The 21672-nt window shown below is 54.5% G+C and overlaps 7 protein-coding genes across 7 annotated transcripts; 5 read left to right on the top strand and 2 right to left on the bottom strand.

Annotated features, from left to right (window-relative positions):
* Positions 1-12: 12 nt before the first annotated feature.
* On the top strand, positions 13-895 carry QBC33DRAFT_527633 (NADH:ubiquinone oxidoreductase 11.5kD subunit). Its single transcript, XM_060426992.1, has 3 exons — positions 13-128; positions 204-343; positions 412-895. The coding sequence occupies exons 1-3, from the start codon at positions 101-103 to the stop codon at positions 556-558; spliced, it is 315 nt and encodes a 104-aa protein (XP_060286544.1). The 5' UTR covers positions 13-100; the 3' UTR covers positions 559-895.
* On the top strand, positions 876-3163 carry QBC33DRAFT_527634 (uncharacterized protein). The gene is made up of 3 exons (XM_060426993.1): positions 876-1367; positions 1459-1804; positions 1856-3163. The coding sequence occupies exons 1-3, from the start codon at positions 1133-1135 to the stop codon at positions 3021-3023; spliced, it is 1749 nt and encodes a 582-aa protein (XP_060286545.1). The 5' UTR covers positions 876-1132; the 3' UTR covers positions 3024-3163.
* A 166-nt stretch (positions 3164-3329) lies between these two features.
* QBC33DRAFT_445261 (uncharacterized protein) lies at positions 3330-4319 on the bottom strand (the record flags this gene model as incomplete). The annotated part of the gene is made up of 3 exons (XM_060424318.1): positions 3330-4061; positions 4119-4211; positions 4263-4319. The coding sequence occupies 3 exons, from the start codon at positions 4317-4319 to the stop codon at positions 3330-3332; spliced, it is 882 nt and encodes a 293-aa protein (XP_060286546.1).
* Positions 4320-4473: 154 nt separating this feature from the next.
* QBC33DRAFT_527638 (uncharacterized protein) lies at positions 4474-9727 on the top strand. The gene is made up of 7 exons (XM_060426994.1): positions 4474-5018; positions 5297-5394; positions 5488-5592; positions 5648-5701; positions 5762-5807; positions 5871-7012; positions 7066-9727. The coding sequence occupies exons 1-7, from the start codon at positions 4968-4970 to the stop codon at positions 9341-9343; spliced, it is 3774 nt and encodes a 1257-aa protein (XP_060286547.1). The 5' UTR covers positions 4474-4967; the 3' UTR covers positions 9344-9727.
* On the bottom strand, positions 9414-11767 carry QBC33DRAFT_527642 (WD domain, G-beta repeat-containing protein). The gene is made up of 2 exons (XM_060426995.1): positions 9533-11767; positions 9414-9454 (listed from the first exon to the last, which is right to left on the bottom strand). The coding sequence occupies exon 1, from the start codon at positions 11632-11634 to the stop codon at positions 9790-9792; it is 1845 nt and encodes a 614-aa protein (XP_060286548.1). The 5' UTR covers positions 11635-11767; the 3' UTR covers positions 9414-9454; positions 9533-9789.
* Positions 11768-11860: 93 nt separating this feature from the next.
* Positions 11861-13262, top strand: QBC33DRAFT_527644 (nucleophile aminohydrolase). Its single transcript, XM_060426996.1, has 4 exons — positions 11861-11991; positions 12049-12206; positions 12266-12515; positions 12599-13262. Coding segments are annotated over exons 1-4 (612 nt in total). The 5' UTR covers positions 11861-11989; the 3' UTR covers positions 12801-13262.
* An 814-nt stretch (positions 13263-14076) lies between these two features.
* On the top strand, positions 14077-16585 carry QBC33DRAFT_262074 (P-loop containing nucleoside triphosphate hydrolase protein). Its single transcript, XM_060423112.1, has 2 exons — positions 14077-14555; positions 14686-16585. Exons 1-2 carry the CDS (start codon positions 14341-14343, stop codon positions 16556-16558), a joined length of 2088 nt encoding a protein of 695 aa, XP_060286550.1. The 5' UTR covers positions 14077-14340; the 3' UTR covers positions 16559-16585.
* Positions 16586-21672: the final 5087 nt, after the last annotated feature.

A 21672-nucleotide genomic window follows, 5' to 3' on the forward strand; every position in this document is an offset into this window, starting at 1 on the left:
GGAGCGAGTCGCAATTGACCTCCATGCTCGACAATCTGAAAATCCGAACGTTAAGTGAGCGCGCTAGACCGCCCGTCAAACGTGTACTACGAAGCTTAATATGGCGTCTGGATACGGTTTACACGGCGGTAAGCAACAATTGACTACCCAATGGCCACGGTGTGGCCCAAGCTATCGAGCAAGAAGCTGATCCTCCTCGTCAGGCCCATCCAGGTGTTTCCCCTTCTGGCAGGATATGCTGGCATGCTACGTCGTCAACACTTCGGCAGAAGATGATTCAGGGAAGAAAAAGTGTGCGCCGGCACTGGAAGATTATTACGAGTGTCTCCATCACAAGAAAGAGGTCAGCGACGTCCCACCGAATCCGACTGGGCCAGTCGGGAATGAGAGCTAACATCACTCGACATATAGGTAGCGAGGGTTAGAGCATTGCAGGCGGCATATCGGAAGGCCGAAGCAGCGAACGTGAGAGAAGATGCTCCAAGTGCTGGGCAAATACGGAATCTCGGCCTGCTCGACAGAGAAGACGACACCAAGAAGGTTCTGCAGGGGAGGTGAATGGTGGATCCCGGAGCTTCTGGCTCTCTGTGTATATTGCGGCGCGAGTAACTGGATGGAATAGAGGTGCAGCCATTCTCCAGCCAAATATGACCGCGACGAGGATGGTTATCTGATCTTGTGGCCGACGTGACTTGAGTCCTGAGATGGGTGGGATTCGAAGTCGAGGCTCAATGAATCTACGCTCATTAACTTTAGCTGATCTCATCCTCTCTTGGAAATCCTACGGAAGTTCGTGTGTGAATGAACTCGACTGTATCGTCCTAGCAGCGGGGTGCTTGGGAATCTCAAGTCGAGAGGGTGAATGTCCAGGTAGGCTCCCATCATATTATGTTCCTGTCACTACCCTCTGACTTTTACCTCTGTTTGTCGTCACTTCACTTCTTGCCTACTCTGCCTCATGTTATGACTACACCCCGTCCCTCCAGTCCCCCCCGACAAGTTTGATCCTGCGAATTCTCGAATTCCCGGTCACTCACTCTTCTCAAGGGACAATGTCTGTCTACACCGATTCCTTTCGTTCCTTCTGTTTCTAGCAGTCCATCTACGAGGCCTGCAAATTCAAGTGGCGAAGATGCCGTGTTTCCGTGGTATCGAAATATCTTTCATTTCTGATTCGAATTCACGGAATCTACCCGAATACCCTCATCCGGATGGCTCGTCTATCCGCCTTCTCGGACTTGAGCAGCTGCGACATCCTCATTTACCAAGCCTACTGCGATCCCCGGCGTCGGCAGTGTCCAATCGGGCTTCCCTGCGGCTTCAGAGGGATAATCCCAAAGTTTCGGTCTACATACCGGCCGTATCAGGTACATCTTTGCTTTCGTAAATCCCCAGGCACCCCAGAAGAAACAGAGCCACTACGGAATGCGAGCAAGTGGTCCTAACCTGGCTGTGTAGGTTCCCAATTTTCGATCAAATACAGCCTGAGCCATGTCCCAACTTCGCCCTGTAAATATGTCTTCTTCAAGCTGTACATAAACGGCCGTTTTATCGCGTCTTGGGGAGTCGACCCAGACATCCAATCTACGGGCAACGTGACGCGGTCATTGTGGCAACCCAGCGAGCGATGGCAGGATCAGGTTGGAATTGAAGGAAGGAGTTTCCTTTTTATGCCAGGTCAAGAGCAGAAGTCAGTCGCCGAGGATGGCGGCCTTGTCGAGATCCAGGTCTTCCGAGCCAAAGACAGAAGACCGCGGGCCTTGAAGCTCGAATCATTTCGCAATCAAGAGATGTACGGCATAGCGTAAGTTATCGCTTCCCATCTCCCACTATCCGTCCCATTGACAAGTATTAGTTGCCCAAGTATTGGTTTGCTTGAGAGGCCCGAGGATGCCGGCTTCTACGAGTGGCACCTTGTCGACCCGAAAGACTCCCCCTATGCGACGTTTAAGTTTCATTACCGTTCGTGGGATAATCTCGAGCACCTTAATCTCATCCCTCCTGGCGACCTGAGTCTCCCCCTTGCTGGATCGTCGGGGACTGTCGGCCTGGTTTCGGAGGATGATCAAGAATCTGACAACCTAATGCAACATCCAGAAGATCTATTCTCCTTCAGCGTGGGCGACACTGCCGATAGTGCAGCCTTCCACGACGATGGTTTATTAGAGGAGCGAGTGGCAGAACGTGTGTTGGGTTGGAAGACCCCTGAGCCGTTGCCCCTGAGGAGCACACCGTCCTTGTTGCCTGTGTCTTCTTTCAACCAGGATTTTCCTCAGCCAAGTAAAGCCCTTCGCGACAAATGTTCCGCCTCTTATCTTCGGAGGCCCTTGCCAGAACTCCCTCATGATGTGGCAAAGGGCTCCTCAAGCCATTATTCCGATACGTCGGAGACGCCTTCGCTCACGCCTTCCGTGATGCGAGATGTTGACAACGGGCTGCTTGAAGAAGACTTTATTGAAGTCGGAGTGATGGACGTTATTCAGTATACGAAACTGACCGAAAAGCCCAGGGGCGTCGAGGTTGAAAGGACTTATTCTGTGGCTGTCACGGACACAACAGCCTCGGCATCCGACTACGAAGCATCCCCTCCATCGACTCATGATTCGAACTCGCCCGGGGTCATCTCACCCGGGGCCTACCTTGTATCAACCGGTAGTTTGTTGGAACAACATATCACCTCCCCTAGGTTCCCTGATTCGCCGCGAGAGATCAGTCCAAATGTACGACAGGGCCTTGGAGATAGTTCAAACATAAATGCCAATCGTCCTCGGTTTAGCCTTCGCAGCCTCACGGAATCCGAGTGGATGAGGAGAACACCATCTCCGGTTCGGCGCGCCAGACCCGGCTTTATGTTTGGCAAGATATGGAGTCCCCGCCCTAAACGCAAGTCTGCGAAGGATTACTTCTCAGGATTCCGGCAGGAGAAGGTCGGATCCAGAGAACTGCTAGTCTCGAATATATCTGAGTTCGGCGACGAGAACCAGCCACCCGAGGAGGAAGCGGAGAGACGAACTGATCGCTAGAGCTGAGGCACTTGAACGGCTGTATTGTCGACGATGGGGTATTGTCATTATACCATGAAACCTTAGAGTACAAGGTTCTTCAGTGGTGCTGTATTGCTGTGTACCTAGGTAAGGAGGACTATGGTTCAATTGACTGTTGCCCTTCTGGACTTGTTTGGCTTTCCTCAATTGGTAAATCGAGCTTCGGGTCCCCCTTCTCCAAGACGCGACATAGCGTCAGGTCTTGATGATGTCCTAGGTAAATATCGTGTTACCAGTCGGATCGCTTCTCGTGACATATGCGTTCATCCATACATTGCTACCGCCCTACCACCACTTCTCACACAGGACCCGGTGCGGTTCCATACCAAGACCATCCGGCGAAACGAGCTCCGTCACAAAGCGATCTGTCATCGTTGGAACTCCGCAAATATACACCACTGCGAATCTCTTGTCCGCCTGAACTGCTCCCGCAACATCATCGACAGTGATCCGCCTCCTTTCAAACGGCACATCAACTTCGTTGCAGGACACGACGTCTCGTTGTGGGTCGCCGGTAACAGAATCTCCACTCCCAGTAAGGAAGAGCTTCAGAGAGCCCCGAATCTTACCCCTAGCAAAGAGAGTGGCGATCCTCTCAAGAAATAGGATCTTATCGCCCTCCCTCTCGGGTCCGGGATCCTTCACCGAGTAGAACACGTGGACGTCGAACGCGCCTCCCGGCCGCTCGGCCACGGCGCTGAGCATGCTCATGACGGGGTTGATGCCCACCCCGCCAGCCACGAAGACGACCTTGCGCAGCGCAAAGGCTAGGATGCCCGGCGGCGGCCAGACGAAGCTGCCGCCGACGCGCACGTCCAGCTCCGAGCCCAGTATGTCGTCCTCGGCTCCCCACAGCCAGGCGGCGGCGGGATTGTCGGGGGACTTTTGGATGGCGAGCTCGAGAAATCCGGCCGAGTTAGCGGTGGGTGAGACCCGGGAGGGCGGGGAGGTGATGGTGAAGCCGCCGGCTTTGGGGACGGTGGGGGGGTAGACATCTAGCCATTGTCCTGGTAGGAACTTCGTGCTGCTTCAGCTATTGGGATGGAACGGCGGAGCTAGTCAGGGGGTTGTTACCCTTATGGATCCCCTGTCTGGGATCTCGAGGCGAAGAACACGGATTGTGTCGTTAACCTCGTCAACTCTCTTCAGGATGACCTTGTGGAGTGCCTGGGCAAGATTAGCCACTGCATAAGCGGGAAAGGGTGAGAGAGTCCATACGGCCTGGCGCGGTTCTGCTGCTGTTCTTTCTAGATGACTTTTGTTTTCTATCTCCATATTCAGGACTGTGGCTCATTTACTCGGACTCTAGGTGGTTCCCGGATTCCTATGAGTGTACCGATGAGCCGAGTTGAGGCATGAGCGAAAACGGAGATAAGAAGCAGCTCCAGCGAGACGCCGTTGAACCTAATAAAATTGAGGATGTGACTAAACAGGAGAGACAACAAACCCCCTCCCTTCATATGTTGGCATACACCAATTTGTGTAGAAGTAATTTATGGTACTGATGGTATACCTGTTTGATGGTGTAAATGCGGCCTTAAAGATGGAAATCATTGGCTCCCGTCTCGTTTGAGGTAAGTGCCATGAGTGCCTTGCTGGGCACCGACCTTCTTCCCTGTAGCATAACTTCTCGGTTGTTGTTCCAACACCTGGAACACCACATACATACAGACGGGAGGGTGTAGCCAAGCACTCATCCTCATCGGCTTGCTGCATTTGAAGGTTCGGCGGGCCTTTGCATAGGTTCCTAGCTTGAAGCCAGACCCCAGATTACCTAGAGGCCCTCATCGACAATGCTCGTCGTGGCCTTCACCCGTCTCTCAACCTTCACCCCTCTTCCAGTAAGGAAACACCTGTTCACCCGTCAAAATTTGCAATTGGACAGCCTCAAAAAAGCTTGTGCTGCTGGGTTGACAGCAAGTCATGGGTCCGGAAGCACCAGTGATGATTGTGAAGTCGGAGCAACGCCCTCAGGTACGAGCTTTTTCTTCTTCCTAACCCCTTTTCCTCTCCTTTACTCTCCTTTACTCTCCTTTCCTCCCATACTATTTGCATGAAGGGCTGTCCTGTCAGTCCTGTCAACTTCAATCAGCTCCTGTCTAGACGTGCCTGTTTGGTAGGTAGGCTGGTAGGGCAGGCACGATGGCCCGGTGACCCACACTTCCCATGCAAGGCTATGTTTTAGCGTGCCCAGTCAAAACGACCCCGGCAGCGGTCCACCACTTCACCAAACAAAACTGACCTTTCACCAGCTACCGCAGACCACCAGAAAACTTCACCGACAAGGAGAGGACAAAGACGGGGAGAGGCTGGAACATCAGTCTCCTGTCCACACACTGGAGAATTTGAGGTAAATACTTCAGTCAAACAGCCCCCCTCATCTCCTGTCTAACCGCACCAAGTGAGCCCAAAGAGCTCGAGGCTGACAAACAAGCCTTTCTAGGCCTGTGATCCACACGACTTCCTCCACCCCCACCAAAGGGTCTAGTAATGCGCGAGCCACAAGTCAAGAGGTCTTCAAAAGGGAGGATGCAAAGATTGGGAAACCGTTTGTCGCTTCTTAAGTCTCCTATGCCTACAGTACCTGACAAGGATTCGTCCAGGAGCGCACTTGATCGATATTATTCCTCCTCACATTCTTTCCCGGATTATGGCTGGTAAGAGCTTATCAGCTTCAACACAAAGGGGGCGTATTGGTTGCTAACTCTCGTATAAAGCCTAAGAGAGACAGACGAAAATATGCAATCGTTTGGTCGCTTGATTGTATGTATCATATCTTCTCCACTTGGAGGCAGCCCTCGAAACCACAGACTAACCTCGTCGCAGAAAGGCATCCAGGCCTTCCGACCCATAAATACGCTCCATTCCTCGGCAACACCAGCCGACCAGCAGCGAGAAGCTCTCCCAACAGCCTCACGAATCTCGCCGGAGCGCCCTTCATCTAAGCGACAAAGGACCGACCATATTGGCAATTTCACCGAATCCCGCCTGGTGCCCCCTGATGATACTTGGGATGCCTCGCAAGACTCGATGTCAAGAGGAGCGCCTGGAAGCCACAGTGCCGCGTCGGCCTACGAGGAAACGGTGTTTGGGAAGGAGGTTCCTGAATACCGTATAGTCAACGCCTATACCAACAACTCTAAGCCTGGCCGACGTCGGCGCCGGGGTAAGGATAGAGGATCCGGAACAAGGGAACCCAGGCTTGTGTCTCTCAGGGATGTCAACGACGATGACCCAATTGTGGATGCCAGCGAAGACTCTAATTCAGACCGGAGGCTCCCTCGGGGTGCTTCTACCAAGGGCCGACCCCTGGAACGTGGTCAGGCAAGGTATCAGCCCTTTAGAGACCCTGCTGATGCTGGAATCGTTGGCTCATCTAGGCGAGCCCCAACGCAGCCCCAAGGCACCAAGCGAAGAAACATGGACGACTTGGACGAGCTCTCAGAGGACGTCAGCCACGATATGACAAGGACAACCAAACAATCAAACCCCAACAGCAGCCCTAAACACCCACCCTCATCGGCAAGTATCGCACATCGGGCCGACCTGATGCCCTCGCGTTTTGCGCCGCCCGTTTCAAGTCCCGCCAATGAGGGCTTGCCAGTCAAAGGAGCCCTTTGCCAACCTGGTCGCATATTTTCCTCTTCCCATGGCACTCCGGAGGGTTATGAAGCCAATGAACCTTGTGTCTTGAAGGTCTCTGGACAACCACCCCTAGGACTTTTTGCTTTCAGCCATGATGGCACCAAATCCTCAGCGTTCAGTTGGCTGAAAGTCGACCTCTCGAAATTCCAGAGAGTCCACTATAGCCATGGATGTCCCATCGTCAAGATAGCGCAGTCCTCCTCCCCAGAGAAAGCCATTGGGGCCACGATGTTTTTGGAGTTTTTCTCCTGGGACGACGCTGATCAACTAGTGAAATGGATTCGTGCTCACACTCCTCCCAACTCTAGTCGTGTTGAGTCCCTGTAAGTCTGGGTGGTTATCCATTGCACCATACCCTTGCTGACATGAAACTTAGTGAAATCATGAACAAGTCTTTCGCCAAGGCTGCCGAGGACATAGGAAGATATCTGAAATCTAACCCGAGCTCCCGGTCAACGCAATCTGGTGATGAAATCAAGCTTCTGGAGAAGAGGGAAGCCGACCGCCAGTCTCGGTCGGCCCATCCGCCCGCTTCTGCGGCCAAACTAGACCAGCGACCAATTACCACAAGACGCATGGCGCGCGAGGTGCCGAGTTCTTCTACGCCCCCAACAGCCACTCGCATCCGCGCGGAGGAAGCCAGTGATGATCTGCCTTCAGAGCGGCGATCACTTAGGCTTTCGCGGACACACGATGCCTCGGTCCGCCCGTCCCCAGTCCTTTGGCGATGGACTGAGCAGAATCCCTCCTGGGCTGAGACGTGGCGAATGCCTCTGGTGTATCGTCGAACCACGGTCGATCAAAATGATATTCCAAGGCTAGACGAAGGCCAGTGTCTGAACGACAACATCATCGGCTTCTACCTACAGTACCTCCTCTCGGACTTGGAGTCGTCGCGGCCCGAGGTCGCGAGGCGACTGTACTTTCACAACACCTTTTTCTACGATAAATTGAAACCCACCAGGGGAAGGGGCATTAATTATGAAGGCGTCAGGACTTGGACGGCCAAGGTGGATCTCTTCTCGTATGACTACATCGTCGTCCCTGTCAACGAGCACTACCACTGGTGGGTTGCAATCATTTGCAACCCTGGAAAGATGGATCCGACCGTCGCACGCACATCTGATCCTCACGAGGACGAAAACGAAACCGCTGTCGAAGTGGTGGCTGATGACGCCGGCAACGAGCAAGCCACGCCGAGAACCAGAGAGAGACACGTGATAGATGTCGATGGCCGCCAACCGGTCGAAGATGGGGAGCGCGAGGCTCGTTTGGACGACCAAGATCGCATGTCCGTAGACACCATAGCGGAATCCGACAAGGCGGCCACTGGAGCCAACAAAGGCAGAGCGGTGGAAGCGGTCAACTTGGACCAGGGTGACATTCAGGTACCTAACAAGACATCGCCACACAAAGGCAAAAAGTCTGGGAAGAAGGTTTCAGGCCCTGGCCCACGGAAATATAACCCGGAAGACCCTCGAATAATCACCCTCGATTCTCTCGGGACCAGTCATTCGCCAGCTTGCACTCACCTAAAGCAGTACCTCATTGCTGAATTCAAGGACAAGAAGGGCAGGGACATTGACTATTCCCAGCCGATCGGAATGAAGGCAACCAACATCCCAGAGCAGAACAACTTCTGCGATTGCGGGGTGTATCTACTAGGGTACATTCAGGAATTTCTCAAGGATCCCGACACGTTTGTCCAAACCATCTTGCGTAGAGAGCAGAAGGAATGGGTATTCGATGCCTCGGAGACCAGAAATGACCTGAGGAAGCTCGTATTCGACCTGCACGACCAGTATCAGAACGAACAAGAGCGGCTAAGACATCGAAAAGCTAAGGCTAAGCGTACGAGGCAAGCCAGCTCGCCCAGCGTCCCGGTCAATGGCACAGAGCCAGGACCACAACGAGCCATGGAGGGGCATAGTCGGCCTGTCAGCAGTCAGCCGGACTCTAGCGCTGTGTCGCCGCCCTCTGTAACGTCTCCAGATTCGGATTCAGAGGATGTCCAAGCCAGGCTAGGGCGTTCAGACACGCGCGAGAGTTCTCGGCCTCGTGCAACCGACGATCGTTCGTCCGGCTCGACAGCACCCAGGGCCGTAGCATTTGCCGTACCTAAAGTCGACCATGGCTCCCGAGGGACGCAAGGGTCATTGGCATCGCGGCCGGAGTCACGCAGCTCTTCGACTTCGCCTGAACCCCTGCCATCAGTCGAGGTGGTTGACAGCATCGAGACAGTGGCTCCTCAAGCGCGCCGTCCAGCATTGAACCCCGCACCAAAGCCTTATGCTCGACAGCCTGTGTCGATAGAGAAGTCCGATGATGGCGTCGAGTTTCTAAGACCTATAACTTCCTCTTCCCCGGCTGCGGCCAGTCGAGTGCGAGACAGGTCACGGCACACGAGCATGGCTAATTCCTCCAGTCGGCCCCAAGGCCGCAGTGGTGGTGAGTCTGGAGCGAGGGGAAGCAGCAGTGATTTATATGAGGTACCGAGCTCGCCGAGCCAACTGGACGAGGGACATGGGAGGTTCCAGAGAAGACAGAGCCACTCACATCAGAGCTCCTACTTCTCTTCCCCCGGGGCTGTTGCTGGGAGAGGGTCCCGATCACTTCCCCATAGAGATCATGCTATTGATCTGACGGACGATTAGCCGCTCGCTGGGGAGGATGTGGCAGGTTAAAACTCGCTACTGCTACTACTAACTACTACAGAGAATATGGCTTGTCTCTGGTAGAAGTTCGTACATGCATGGCATATCGCTCTTGCTCAGTTCATGGTTAGTTAGCGTCGTTGCGAATAGGGCCTGCGAATCTGTGCAGCCAAGCCGGTCATACTATACCTAATTAGCGCAATCAAAATGGGAGGCCGTTATCAAGATGTACATGAACGCGTGGCACGAAATGAATAAGGGGGAAGCGAGTAATAACCGTGGGGCTCTTATGCGTGATAACTCGGCATGGAGCGTTGGCAATCATTTTGAGCAAATTTGAATTCGACATGGGCCAACAAGGCAATGTCAAGTGTAACTAACCCCTATTAAATACAGTTTTTTCCCTCTTGTGTTTGTACGAGGCCCGTATCTATGTAGGTATGTACCTATGACTTCTCCTCGCCACCCGCCTCGGGCTCCTCGTGAACGGCACCGTTCGTCTCGGTCGCCCTGGCGAGCCTGGGCACCTCGAACACGATGGCGCCGTTCCGGCCGCCCTTGAACACGGTCCACCTCCCCAGGCGGTGCTCCCTCCCGACGGCGACGACGACGCACAGGCCGTCCTTGCCCCTGTCGCCGCGTTCGGCGACGGAGATGTCGTTGACGATGCCCCGGATGGCGAACCCGTTGTTGCTGCTGCTGTTGTTGATGTTTGTCGGCGGCGGCGCCTCCTGGTCCGTCGTGCCGTTGGTGGTGGCCTCGGCCGGGTCGGGGCCGGGCGCGCCCCCCCGGCCAAGGACGCCGACGGCCTCAAGCTTTCTCTTGTCGCTGCTCAGGCGCCACACCCTGACGCAGCCATCCCAGGAGCCGCTGAGGACGACGTCGGAGTAGGGGAGGGTCCTGAGAGCGGTGATCCACCGTGGCTGCGGAGGGGGGATAACGGAGGGGTCCGGGCTGACGTCGGCGGAGGCCTGGTCGGGCCGCAGGGGGGGCTCGATGCCGTGGGCGCGGGGAATGATGTGGAGCGGCTTCTTCTTGTGGATGCCCCAAAGGGCGAGGGCGCCGTTGTCGCTGCCAGTGACGAAGAGCTCGTCGTCGAGCATGGCGACGCGGTCCATGCTGCCCTCGTGGGCGAGGGAGTATGGGTGGACGGCGGCGGCGCCGGGGGCGGTGCTGGGAAGGAGTGGTTTCCTCTCCGACAGGCCGCCGCGGAAGACGAGCTGGGTCTCGTCGACGACCTTCCACAGTCGGGCGGTGCGGTCGCGGGCCGCGACACTGATGCAGCGCTCCTGGGCGAGGGCGTCGATGTCGACGCAGTCGTCCTGGTGGCCGAAGAGGGTCTCAACGTAGGCGAGCTCGTCCAGCGACCAGACCTTGACGGTGCGGTCCTTGGAGCACGAGAAGAGCTGGTTGGTGCCGCGCCGGAAGGCCAGACCCGTCACCGAGTCCCGGTGCTGGGTAAAGGCCCGTATCGGCCGCAGCGTCGATGCGTCGTGCACCACGAGCCTCCGGTCCGCGCCGCCCGTGACGACGAACTTGCCGTCCTGCGAGGCAGCGACGGTCAGGATGGGGCCCGTGTGCCCCTGGAAGGTCTTGTCTTGGGCCTTCCTGCTGTCTGCCTTGGTAGAGACTATCCTCTCGGGTCTTCGCCTCGGCGGCGCCGGGGGCTTCTTCGGCTTCTTCTTCGTCGTTTGCGGGTATTGGTTTTGGGGCAGGTCTTGGAGCTTCCATTTCACGAGTAGGCCGTCTTTGGAGGTGGTGTACGCATGCGGGGCGCATATTGCCACGGATGTGACAGTCTCTGCGTTCCATCTGAAGAGGGTATGTGTCGCCTTCTTAAAGTCGAGTTCTTCGGTCAACCGGCGGTAGACCTTGCCCTTGGACTCGGCGACGTCTTCTTGCAATCGCTCTGCAATAATGTCCCGATCAATTTCCTCGGCATCAAAGCCGTACTCGTCGTCCACTTCCACTTCCTTCCGAACATTGGCCAGATACCTTTCTGCTAGCCTCAACCGCCGTTCCGCGACGGTCTCACCCTCGTTATCCGAGCCGTCTGAACCATTTTCCGACAGGCTCCGATCCGGTAGCCCATCGTCGCCTTCGTAGTCGTCCGAGTCGCTACCTGATATCGACTCATCTCGCTCAATCCTCTTTTTTGCTGCTGGTGCAGGTTTGGAGGGGCCCCTGCCTGAGGGCTTTGCGGACGGAACGATCCTTTTTTTGGGTGCGTCTGGCGCCGTGGCCCTCTTCCTCTTCTTCTGGGAACCGGGCACTGTGAAAAAGGACGACATTGTGGCTGCGGTGGCCGAGTTTACTCAACCAAAATGTAAGGAAGTGGCGGCTGCCTCTTCTCACTGCCCGCTGAAGCTGTCGAAATTCTAAGCGGGACAGAGAAAAAAAAAAGTTCGAGGACGCAGTCAAGAAACGCTCTGATTGGTCGACCGCTTTTGATATCGGAGAAGAGAAACACCGTTTCGCCGAGTTTTGGGGCCCCACCCGACCTGCTCTATCGGGAGACGTGCTGTTGCTAGGCTGAAGCTCTGGTGCGCGTTCAGAGTAGCTGTCTCTCCCAAGGCGAGACAGAAAACTAAGCTCTGCAACGGCCAACCAACAACCTCCCATCGATACCCAGCAACAACTGTCAAGATGTAGGTGTCATCCTTAAGTAAAATTCATGAGCAGACTTTGCTGATCGTCTTCACCAGGGAGGTTCTACTAGGCATCACAGGCAAGGACTTCACCTTGATGGCAGCATCCAAAGCTGCGATGCGAGGAGCCACGATCCTGAAGGCGTCGGACGACAAGACGAGACAGCTGAATAAGCACACTCTCATGGCATACTCGGGAGAGGCGGGCGATACAAGTACTTGAGAATCCCGGCTTGACAGTCAGTCTTGGATCCTGAGCTAACTGCTGCATCAGTCCAATTCGCCGAGTATATCCAGGCAAACGCCCAGCTCTATTCAATGCGCAATGAAGCGGACCTCTCGCCCTCGGCGCTGGCGCACTTTGTTCGCGGCGAGCTCGCTTCCAGCTTAAGATCACAAAACCCCTACAACGTCAACCTACTGCTAGGAGGAGTTGACCCTATCACCCACAAGCCAAGTCTGTACTGGCTGGATTACTTGGCATCGCTGGCTTCAGTACCTTATGCCGCCCATGGCTATGCCCAGTATGATCACATCCCACTCAGCCCTGGCTCGATACTCGTTTTACACAAATAGGGAATGGGGATCGCTAATACTCAGGCCATAGGTACTACTGTCTCTCCATCCTTGACAAGCACCACCACCCGGACATCACCCTAGTTCAGGGTATCAAGATTCTTACAATGTGCACTGACGAGCTCAAGCGGAGGTTGCCGATAGATTTCAAGGGCATGGTGGTGAAGGCAGTGACCAAGGATGGTGTTGTGGACATCGAGTTTGACGACGACAAGGTGGTCAAGTGTGCTTGAAATCCTCGAGGCGCGTAGGCGTCCAGGTCGGTTTTAGGACTGTGTAATAAAACAGGTAGATGTACGGCGCGCGGTGAATGAATGGGATTTACCGCAGTTGAGGTCTCTCTTCGGGTTCACTGTGGCTCTCGTGTTGAACGCCCGAGGCTGTGATAGCCAGCGGACGCCGCCGGCCTTGCCGAACCGATAATTAAAGACTCTTCGGATGTTCCTAAAGTGCTCGGCATGGGGGCTATAGATCAAGACAAGAGTTGCAACCGCTTAGCTAGGGTAGACATGCACTTAGCATGTACTTCGTATGCCGGGCCAATAAGGGGTTCTGTCCGGGGCTCCTTATCACAGTCGCACAGCATCGCGAAGACGGCATTCTGGAACAGGACAACAGCTACTGGCGATCAGAGGTAGCAAAATGGGTAGTTCAATGGGTAGGTTCCATAGCAATGTTAGCAGACAGGAAGCAACCAGAACAGCAAGAGTTCACTTTTCTAGTCACTTACCTAGGTGTCTGTCTACCCAAGGTGAAAGGTGAGGCGGTGAGCTGATGCAACTGTCAGGGAATCAACGGTGGCGATCAAGGCTGCTAGAGATACCTAGGGGAAGGTGCATGTTAAATTCGCCTCTTCCTGTTTCGTCGGATGTCGATATACAAGGTACCTAGGCGGCAATCTACTCTATCATCACGTACATGTACCGTGTACAGTACGAACATAAGGCAGGTAGCAGAGGTCGGGAGCCCAGCACCCAGGCCCACGGAATGACGATCTCAGTTTCGAGGAACCTGTCATTTGCCCCCGTACAGAGTACATTATTCATCCAATTAGAATTTTCACTTTTTTTCCTTTCCCTTTTTTCGCCATCCCCAGGTTGGCAAGATTAGGTCGAAACGGACCACCTAGAGATCTGGATTTGGACGAATACCACAGTAGTCGCCCGCGCCTGACTTTTCTTGCCTCTGACCTGACTGGCTTCCACCGGGAACAGGGACGTGCAGAGTGGACCCACGCATGTTGACAGGGTCTTGACTTAACCTCTTTAGTGGATCCGACACAAGTTCAAAACTCTTTTTTCCTCCATCTTCCATCCTCCTCAAAATTCTCCTCTCCTCCTACCAACAACCATCGGATTTCTTAATCCACCCCGTCAAACCCTCACCTGATTTTCTTCATACTTTGTCTTTCCTTCTTTTCCTTTTTGAAGATCTGATTTCTTCGAGAGGAACGACCGGAGGCAACCGATACCTCATAAAACCTGCAGCCTGATAGACCGGGAGATCCTGAAGGCAACCTCAGCTTTCTGTTTTCTTCTCTTTTTGACCCTGCCTTCGTCTTGCGCACTAGATCTCTGTTTCTGGTCTTGATCGCAAATTCTTCTCTTTGCCGACTCTCATTTGGACCGCCCGTTCTTTTCGAGAGTTCCGTAAACAGAATCACTTTCCCACGCCGAAATTTTCGACTCGCCGGAAAAATCTAGTTTCCATCCAACACAAACACCCTCACGATCACCACCTCGTCAACCACAGTCCTCACGACAAATAGCAATCATGGCTGACCAACTGAACATTGGAGGCATGAACCTCGGCCCCTCTGCTGTCGAGCAGGGACACCCTCCTGCCCGTTCTTACATTCCTCCCCATATGCGAGGCAAGATGGGTCCCCCTAACGGTAACCCCAACGGTCCCGCTCCCGTCAACGGGCCCGCCCCGGTCAACGGACCCCCGCCTACCTTGAATGGCCTTAACAATAGCGCTTGGGCTGCGTAAGTATTCCCATTTTCCCCCGTATCCCCGGCCTTGCCCTTTTGCTTCTGTCACAACGGGCTGTGGAGCCGGGCGCTCATCTGCATCTCGCCACTCTTGGCTTGGAGTTCAATGCTAACATGTACGCAGGAACAGCAACTACGAGGCTCGCCCCCCCCAACCTAACTGGTCAGGCCCGCTGCCTGGAGGTGCCCCCGCTCCCGACTACCCGGTTCCAGGCGCTCGTCCCAACAACTGGGGCGGCCGCCCAGCCGCACCCTTCAACCCGAACGCCTATGGCAACCCAGCCGCCGGAGGTAACACTGGCGGCAACACTGGCGGAGGCTACGCTCGAGGTTCTGGTGATGGTCAGTGGCGAGACGGAAAGCACGTGCCAGGCCCGGCAAACCCTCGCATGGAGCGAGAGCTCTTTGGCACCCATGATGATCCGTCGAAGCAACACACTGGTATCAACTTCGAGAAATACGATGATATTCCGGTTGAAGCGTCGGGTCAGGATGTGCCTGAGCCGGTTTTGACCTTCAGCAATCCGCCCTTGGACCCCCACCTCCTCCAGAACATTGAACTCGCCCGTTACCAGATCCCGACTCCGGTCCAGAAGTACTCGATCCCCATTGTCATGGGTGGCCGTGATCTGATGGCCTGTGCCCAGACCGGATCTGGCAAGACTGGAGGATTCCTGTTCCCCATCCTGTCCCAGGCCTTCATCAAGGGTCCGTCTGCTGTTCCTGGTGGCCAGGGCGGCGGCTATGGGCGCCAGCGCAAGGCCTATCCCACGTCATTGATCCTTGCCCCGACCCGTGAGCTCGTTTCTCAGATCTACGAAGAATCCCGGAAATTCGCATACCGATCTTGGGTCCGCCCCTGCGTCGTCTACGGTGGTGCGGATATCGGCTCACAGCTGCGTCAGATCGAGCGGGGCTGCGATCTCCTTGTTGCCACGCCCGGCAGATTGGTCGATCTCATAGAGCGGGGTCGCATCTCCCTCTGCAACATCAAGTACCTGGTTCTTGACGAAGCCGATCGCATGCTTGACATGGGTTTCGAGCCTCAGATTCGTCGCATTGTTGAGGGCGAGGATATGCCAGGCGTCCAGGGTCGCCAAACCCTCATGTTCTCGGCCACTTTCCCCCGCGACATCCAGATGCTTGCCAGGGATTTCCTCAAGGACTACGTCTTCCTGTCCGTCGGGCGCGTCGGATCTACCTCGGAGAACATTACCCAGAAGGTCGAGTATGTCGAGGACATTGACAAGCGCTCTGTCCTGCTTGACATCCTCCACACTCACGGCGCGGGTCTGACCCTGATCTTCGTCGAGACGAAGCGCATGGCCGACTCGCTCTCCGATTTCCTCATCAATCAGAACTTCCCTGCAACCTCGATTCATGGCGATCGCACCCAGCGAGAGCGTGAGCGCGCTCTTGAGATGTTCCGCAACGCCCGTTGCCCCATCCTTGTGGCCACTGCCGTTGCTGCCCGTGGTTTGGATATCCCCAACGTCACTCACGTGGTCAACTACGATCTGCCTACGGACATAGACGACTACGTGCATCGTATTGGTCGTACTGGTCGTGCGGGCAACACGGGTTTGTCGACTGCCTTCTTCAACCGCGGCAACCGTGGTGTCGTGCGGGACCTGCTTGACCTTCTTAAGGAGGCAAACCAGGAAGTCCCTGCCTTCCTCGAGACCATTGCTCGCGAGTCTTCGTTTGGCGGTGGTGGTGGCGGTCGGGGCGGCCGCCCCGCCGGCCGTGGTCGTGGCCGCGGAACAAACAGCGATTTCCGCAAGTATGGCGGAAGCAGCGCCGGCGGTGGCTTCGGAGGCGGTGGCTTCGGCGGCCCTCCCCAAGCTTCCGGCTACGGCGGCGGCGGCGGCAGCTTTGGTGGCCCGCCGCCCCCCAGCTCCGGATACGGCGGTGGCTACGGAGGAGGTGGTGGTTATGGAGGCGGAGGCGGTGCTTATGGCAACCCGGGCGGCGCCGGTGGCCAGTCTTGGTGGTAAACCATGTTCCGGCAAGGATCCGGCGGCGTTCACCAGGAGGACGCCCTTCCACATCATACTGCGGTATGGTTATTTGGCTTTGCACATTTGCTTTTCATACGCCACGGATCATTCGACTTTGATTTTTGCGATTCGAAACATTCCAACGGCGGCGAACATGACCTTAAGAGGACCCTAGCCGGGATTTGGCGGGCATAGGTTCTGAGGCACACTCGGGATTCGACGATAGATCGCATTTGTTTGTTCTCTGCATCCAGCACCCCGATTGGTTGATACCCTTAGACCACGAACTTGGGGAACATGACGACAAGGAACTGCATGGACATGGCCTTGGTTTCGTCCGTTGCAGTTAGAGTTGGTCCGATCTAGAGAGGCTAGATCTTGACCACCTCATCACGACAGTCGCATTTCCGCGGTTATCCCTACTTTCCCCGCGGGGTATTTTTCGCTTTCTGACATAGAAAGGGTCATGGCATCGCCGTAAAAACTCGTTTTACACCAAATTTTTTTTTTCTCCTTTTTTTCTCGACGCATGCTACACCATCATAGACAAAAGTGGATTTCTCGGTTCTCTAGTCGGCACACACTTTCGGGTCGACGGTCTCGCCATGGGTCAATTGGGGCGACCTTCATAGAGAGGACCAAAAAATAGACTGGTAATGTTTTCTGGTTTGATATGAGAGCAGGGTGGATGGAAGCATGATACCCTTTTCGAGAAGAGCTTTGGCAGAGAAGGGATGATTGCTTTGCTGGCTCTCATAAATGGGCACAGGGAAAACCGCGGGCGTCTGCGAAGGACGGTATGATGCAAAGTCGAGGCTTTGCAGAGGCTCGGTTGATACTGGGGCAGTTTACCAACAAATACTGCTGGTTTCCCCGTGGCAGAGACACAGTCTGTACTGAGAACTCCGACCAAAAAAATACACAGACATGGTTGCTTCTTAAAAAACCTTGATCCCTGACCATAATATATTATTACCTATGACATGATGGTTTCCCCTGATGTGCATATGGATACCGCCCTGACTACCCTGCCTGCCTCATAGTCGCAAAGACGCTCAGATGTGCTAGCCGTCGCAGGGTAACTATCAGTTAATAGGTCTTTTCTCCCTCCATAGAAAATGTGCGTAGTCTCTCGCTCACCAAGTGACTTCGTGAAGCCTGACATGCGGCATCAAATGCCGGGCATCTTTTTTCCTAAAATGGCATGTGGTATATCCATGGCCACTTGCCAGTGGCACTTCTAACGCAATGTTTCTAGGCTGCGTGGCGTCTGGGATTCCGTTTGCGGTAGAGGTAGGTTGCTGTTCTTTGAAGGCTGTTCCCTCCTTGCCATATCGTCGTACGTAGTACGGATGTCGCTACCAAAAGAATCCACTCACCGCCTTTCGAATTACAGTGGTTCTGCTTGGCAGAAATGCAGCCTATGTCCACTGTAATTTGAAAGGCGGTGAGCGGATTCTTTTGGTAGCGACATCCGTACTGGTTAACAGTCAACAGCACTCATAGAGTACCCACAAGGATGTAACAAAAGCAAAGAGGCAGGGCCCCAAGTCTATCAAGGGCATTGCGCCATTGCATTCAGTTTATTGAAGCAATTCCTCAATCTGCTGGTGGAGAAGCATGTGAACTTAGATGACCTGCTCTGTACAAGAACAAGTTTGAGCCGTCTTGAAAGACAGGGCAATTCACCAGCCACAATTTGGGACTTGACTAAAGTTGTAGGTAGGGTTGGGGTATGGGGCCTCAACAATCACGCTAGTAAGGGAACATCCCTGCAAGTGCCTCTAGCCACAACTGTACCTTACTTTCTTCCAGCTTCCGTCTCGCAGGAGCAATCGACAAACTTTCAGGGTCACTTTCCCGTGAACCCCTTCCAACCCGGAGCTCTGTTCTCCTCACCTGCCGACTTGCGGCCTAGATTATGGCCAGTGCCTGTGGTTGACAAACTCAAAGTCGCTCGTTGAAAATATTCTCTTCTTTGGGCCGCAGCCATCCTTTTCGTCGCGTCCTCGTCGGGACGATCCACCTGATCCAGAGCCGCGCCGAGTCCCTCCAACTCCGATAGCTTCCTTTGTCGCGTGGAACCCCTCCAAACCTGCCAAAATGCCGAGTAAGTTACTTTCCAGCTTCCCCTCTCTCCGTCATGTACTTGAGGTTGCTCTTCGTGCCTTCCACACTACCCTGTGGAAAACATATCTACATTGCGATTGACCGGGCTGGCCACTGGCCTACCCTACCTGCGTGCATGCCCTCGTGATCATGTGGAAAAAGGAGAGCAACTCTTCAGTTTTGTCCTTACCAGCTCCTTCGCGCATCTCTACTTAGCTCTACGTACTCGGTAGCCTGCCTGCCAGCTACCGGAGCTCTGTACCGCTCTGGCAAGGGCAACTAACTGCGTTCATGGGGCTCCTCCTGGCTGTTCTTTGCATGCACCCAATTTGGGCTGTATACCATTTTAGCAGACTATTAGTTCCCCTCCTTTGCTAACTATTGATCGCTCTAGACCTCGTGGAGGATGCCTGGATCAATGAGCAGGCAGTGTGAGTCAAACAGTCCGCCAGTATTTCATTTTCTGGCGAGGTTCCTAACAGCTATACTCCTTAGGAACCATCCCGTTACTGAGATCGAAGACTGCGCGATTGCCGTTGAGGCTAGATACTACCTCCAACTCTTCCTCGACACCGCCCCGTTCCATGAACCTCTCCTTCCAGCCCTCGGGGGCCTGACCGGCATTCAGAAGCACATCGAGTCAGACCTGGACCAATGGAAGGCACACAATGTCATACCCTTCTTCGTCTTTGACGGGCAATCTGTGACGGGGCAAGATGAGATCTCACTCGCCCAAGGACTCCGAGCAAATGATAAGACGGATCATGCGTGGGAGCTCTACTTCAGTGGTCGAGCTACGGAGGCTGTCTCGGCCTTTGGCGCGAATTCTGGTACTACTAGCCAGCCAACCTTGTCATGATATGTATCTGGATTGCTGACCTCTTCTAGGCGCCTTCCGCCCCCAATCTCTCTACCCCATGCTTCAGGGCATCTTGAAGCAGAGACAGCTGCACTTCCTCGTTCCGCCTTATAACGCGGCTGCACAGGTTGGTTTGTGTGGGTCCTGAAAGCAGGCAATCACTCGCTAATTTCAGTTGTAGATTGCGTACTTCGACATGGTTGACTCGGACCAGTGTGGTGGGATAATGGGATCCCAGGAGCTTCTGCTCTATCCTATCAAGGACAGTATCATTCGATCTATCGACTGGGACGCCAGCACTGTTACGGCCATCTCGAAGAAAAACATCATCAAGGCCCTGAATGTCAGTGAGCATCTCTTCACAGAGGCGCTTCTGATGACAGGGACCTCGTTCCTTCCACCGTTCCCGGCTCTCCTGGAGCCGACGCTTATCAAGGTCCAACCCTTCACCATCTCGGACGCAGTCAACATGCTCAGGACGTCGGATAAGTCCGTCACCATAGCCTGCACATCGTCCTTCAATGATATTGTCAAGCTGAAGGACCCGAACTGGCTGGACAAGTATCAGAAGGCCTGCATGGCTATCAGTCACTTCATATACATTGCCGAGAACGGCGAAGTGCAGGTGAACGACTATGAACACCTGACTGGGGACAACCATGAGTATCTCGGCCTCCAGCTTCCTTCGGAATTGTTCCACTACCTAAACACTGGCCTTATCGGACCACGGATGCTTGGCTGGATTACCCATGGCCAGCTCATGGTCTTGCCGACTACGGATGGTGTGGCGTCTGACGAGTATAAGAAGCTTGTCTCATCACAGCTAGTGCCAATCAAGGAGATGACTCTGGGGCTTCTAATCCCGCAGTTGCATCGGGGCATCCAGCACAAGAGCATCACCATGAAAGTTTGGTACGACCGCAACTATTCCTATACGGTTAATCACCGCAACCTCCAGCCCTCCTTTATTCGGATCGCCGGATGGGATGTCAAGGAGGGTGCCATCAAGGAACATTTCCCCAAGTTTGCTGCTGGGTCTATTGCGTCTGAGGTCCTTGCTCTGAAGAACTTGGACTTTGCAAAGGCAACCGTCACCAAGGAGAAGGTCAAGGGCTTGCAGTCCGGCGATATCATTGTCTCGCTGACTATCTGGCGACTGCTTCAGCTTCGCGGCTATGTCAACGATGGCCACACCCTGACTGACTGGGGCAACGCGCTCGCTACTTCAATGTCTGCCTTTGAGCCAACAGTGAAACAACATCCCGATGTTCCTCATCTCTACGAAGCTATCCTCGTGGCATTTGAGCTGCTTCGTTTTGAGCTTCTGAATGCCAGGAACAAGCATGAGGAGCTTCGCGGCTTGGCTTTGAATGGCACGGAGGATGACCAGGCCAGCCTCCTCCTGATTAGTCGTTGCTCGACGCTGCTGAAGCTTCGTCATGAGGCCAATGGCTATACTGGTCCTCTGAGCAAGAATCTGCTGGCTTTCCGGTCCCTTGTGTCAGAAGTTCGTTCTGCCGACCGGGATCTCACCGAGGCCCTTATAGCATCAATGTTTATGAATGCTCAAGCGAAGCGGGATCGTGACGATGGATGGCGGATAAGCCACAGGTATGCCACTTTTTCCGGGTTTTATTTTATTTTCTGCTTTGTCCTTGTTTTATTTATCCCACCCTCCCTCCCTCCTCTCACCCAAACTACCTGGTATGCTAACCCTGCTCCCAAGACTCCCTTTCTTGTCTGATCCTGACGTCGCCCTCGGTATCGCTGTCAAGACATACTTGGACGAGATCTCTCCGTCAGACACCCCTGAGCAGAAGAATCTGAGGAAGCAACAGTTCCCGAGCAGCTACCTACCCTATGCCCTCCGCTTCTCGGAGGATTTGGACATCTGCTGTGCGTTCTTTGATGCCATCCATGCCGGAGTGAAGGCTCTGGGCACCAAAGAGATCCCGGCGAGTGATATGGCTGCCTGGGACAAGGCTGCGAAGTATCTCGAATTGAGAAGATAAGGTAGCTCAGTCCTCGCTGCTAAACTGCTGGGAGCTTGAGGGCCGCTCGGATATTGGTTGATTCGTGTGGCGGGAATCGGCCGAAGAGGGGCTGCTTGTATCTATTTACCTCCTGGGAGTTCTGCGTGTAT

The sequence above is a fragment of the Phialemonium atrogriseum genome, assembly GCF_030411735.1.
Source record: "Phialemonium atrogriseum strain 8032-3 unplaced genomic scaffold QBC33scaffold_4, whole genome shotgun sequence".
NCBI classification, from domain to species: domain Eukaryota; kingdom Fungi; phylum Ascomycota; class Sordariomycetes; order Cephalothecales; family Cephalothecaceae; genus Phialemonium; species Phialemonium atrogriseum.

What these genes read in the sequence shown, in the direction of transcription:
- QBC33DRAFT_527633 (XM_060426992.1), top strand. Translation starts at nt 101, where the DNA reads ATGGCGTCTGGATACGGTTTACACGGCG. An exon ending in TGGATACGGTTTACACGGCG is followed by an intron (nt 129 to 203) that starts GTAAGCAACAAT and finishes CCTCCTCGTCAG; the next exon opens with GCCCATCCAGGTGTTTCCCC. An exon ending in GTCTCCATCACAAGAAAGAG is followed by an intron (nt 344 to 411) that starts GTCAGCGACGTC and finishes CTCGACATATAG; the next exon opens with GTAGCGAGGGTTAGAGCATT.
- QBC33DRAFT_527634 (XM_060426993.1), top strand. Translation starts at nt 1,133, where the DNA reads ATGCCGTGTTTCCGTGGTATCGAAATATCTTTCATTTCTGATTCGAAT. An exon ending in CTACATACCGGCCGTATCAG is followed by an intron (nt 1,368 to 1,458) that starts GTACATCTTTGC and finishes CTGGCTGTGTAG; the next exon opens with GTTCCCAATTTTCGATCAAA. An exon ending in CAAGAGATGTACGGCATAGC is followed by an intron (nt 1,805 to 1,855) that starts GTAAGTTATCGC and finishes GACAAGTATTAG; the next exon opens with TTGCCCAAGTATTGGTTTGC.
- QBC33DRAFT_527638 (XM_060426994.1), top strand. Translation starts at nt 4,968, where the DNA reads ATGGGTCCGGAAGCACCAGTGATGATTGTGAAGTCGGAGCAACGCCCT. An exon ending in GATGCAAAGATTGGGAAACC is followed by an intron (nt 5,593 to 5,647) that starts GTTTGTCGCTTC and finishes GGATTCGTCCAG; the next exon opens with GAGCGCACTTGATCGATATT. An exon ending in TCTTTCCCGGATTATGGCTG is followed by an intron (nt 5,702 to 5,761) that starts GTAAGAGCTTAT and finishes TCTCGTATAAAG; the next exon opens with CCTAAGAGAGACAGACGAAA.
- QBC33DRAFT_527642 (XM_060426995.1), bottom strand. Translation starts at nt 11,634, where the DNA reads ATGTCGTCCTTTTTCACAGTGCCCGGTTCCCAGAAGAAGAGGAAGAGG.
- QBC33DRAFT_527644 (XM_060426996.1), top strand. An exon ending in GGGAGAGGCGGGCGATACAA is followed by an intron (nt 12,207 to 12,265) that starts GTACTTGAGAAT and finishes CTGCTGCATCAG; the next exon opens with TCCAATTCGCCGAGTATATC. An exon ending in GCCGCCCATGGCTATGCCCA is followed by an intron (nt 12,516 to 12,598) that starts GTATGATCACAT and finishes CTCAGGCCATAG; the next exon opens with GTACTACTGTCTCTCCATCC.
- QBC33DRAFT_262074 (XM_060423112.1), top strand. Translation starts at nt 14,341, where the DNA reads ATGGCTGACCAACTGAACATTGGAGGCATGAACCTCGGCCCCTCTGCT. An exon ending in AACAATAGCGCTTGGGCTGC is followed by an intron (nt 14,556 to 14,685) that starts GTAAGTATTCCC and finishes ACATGTACGCAG; the next exon opens with GAACAGCAACTACGAGGCTC.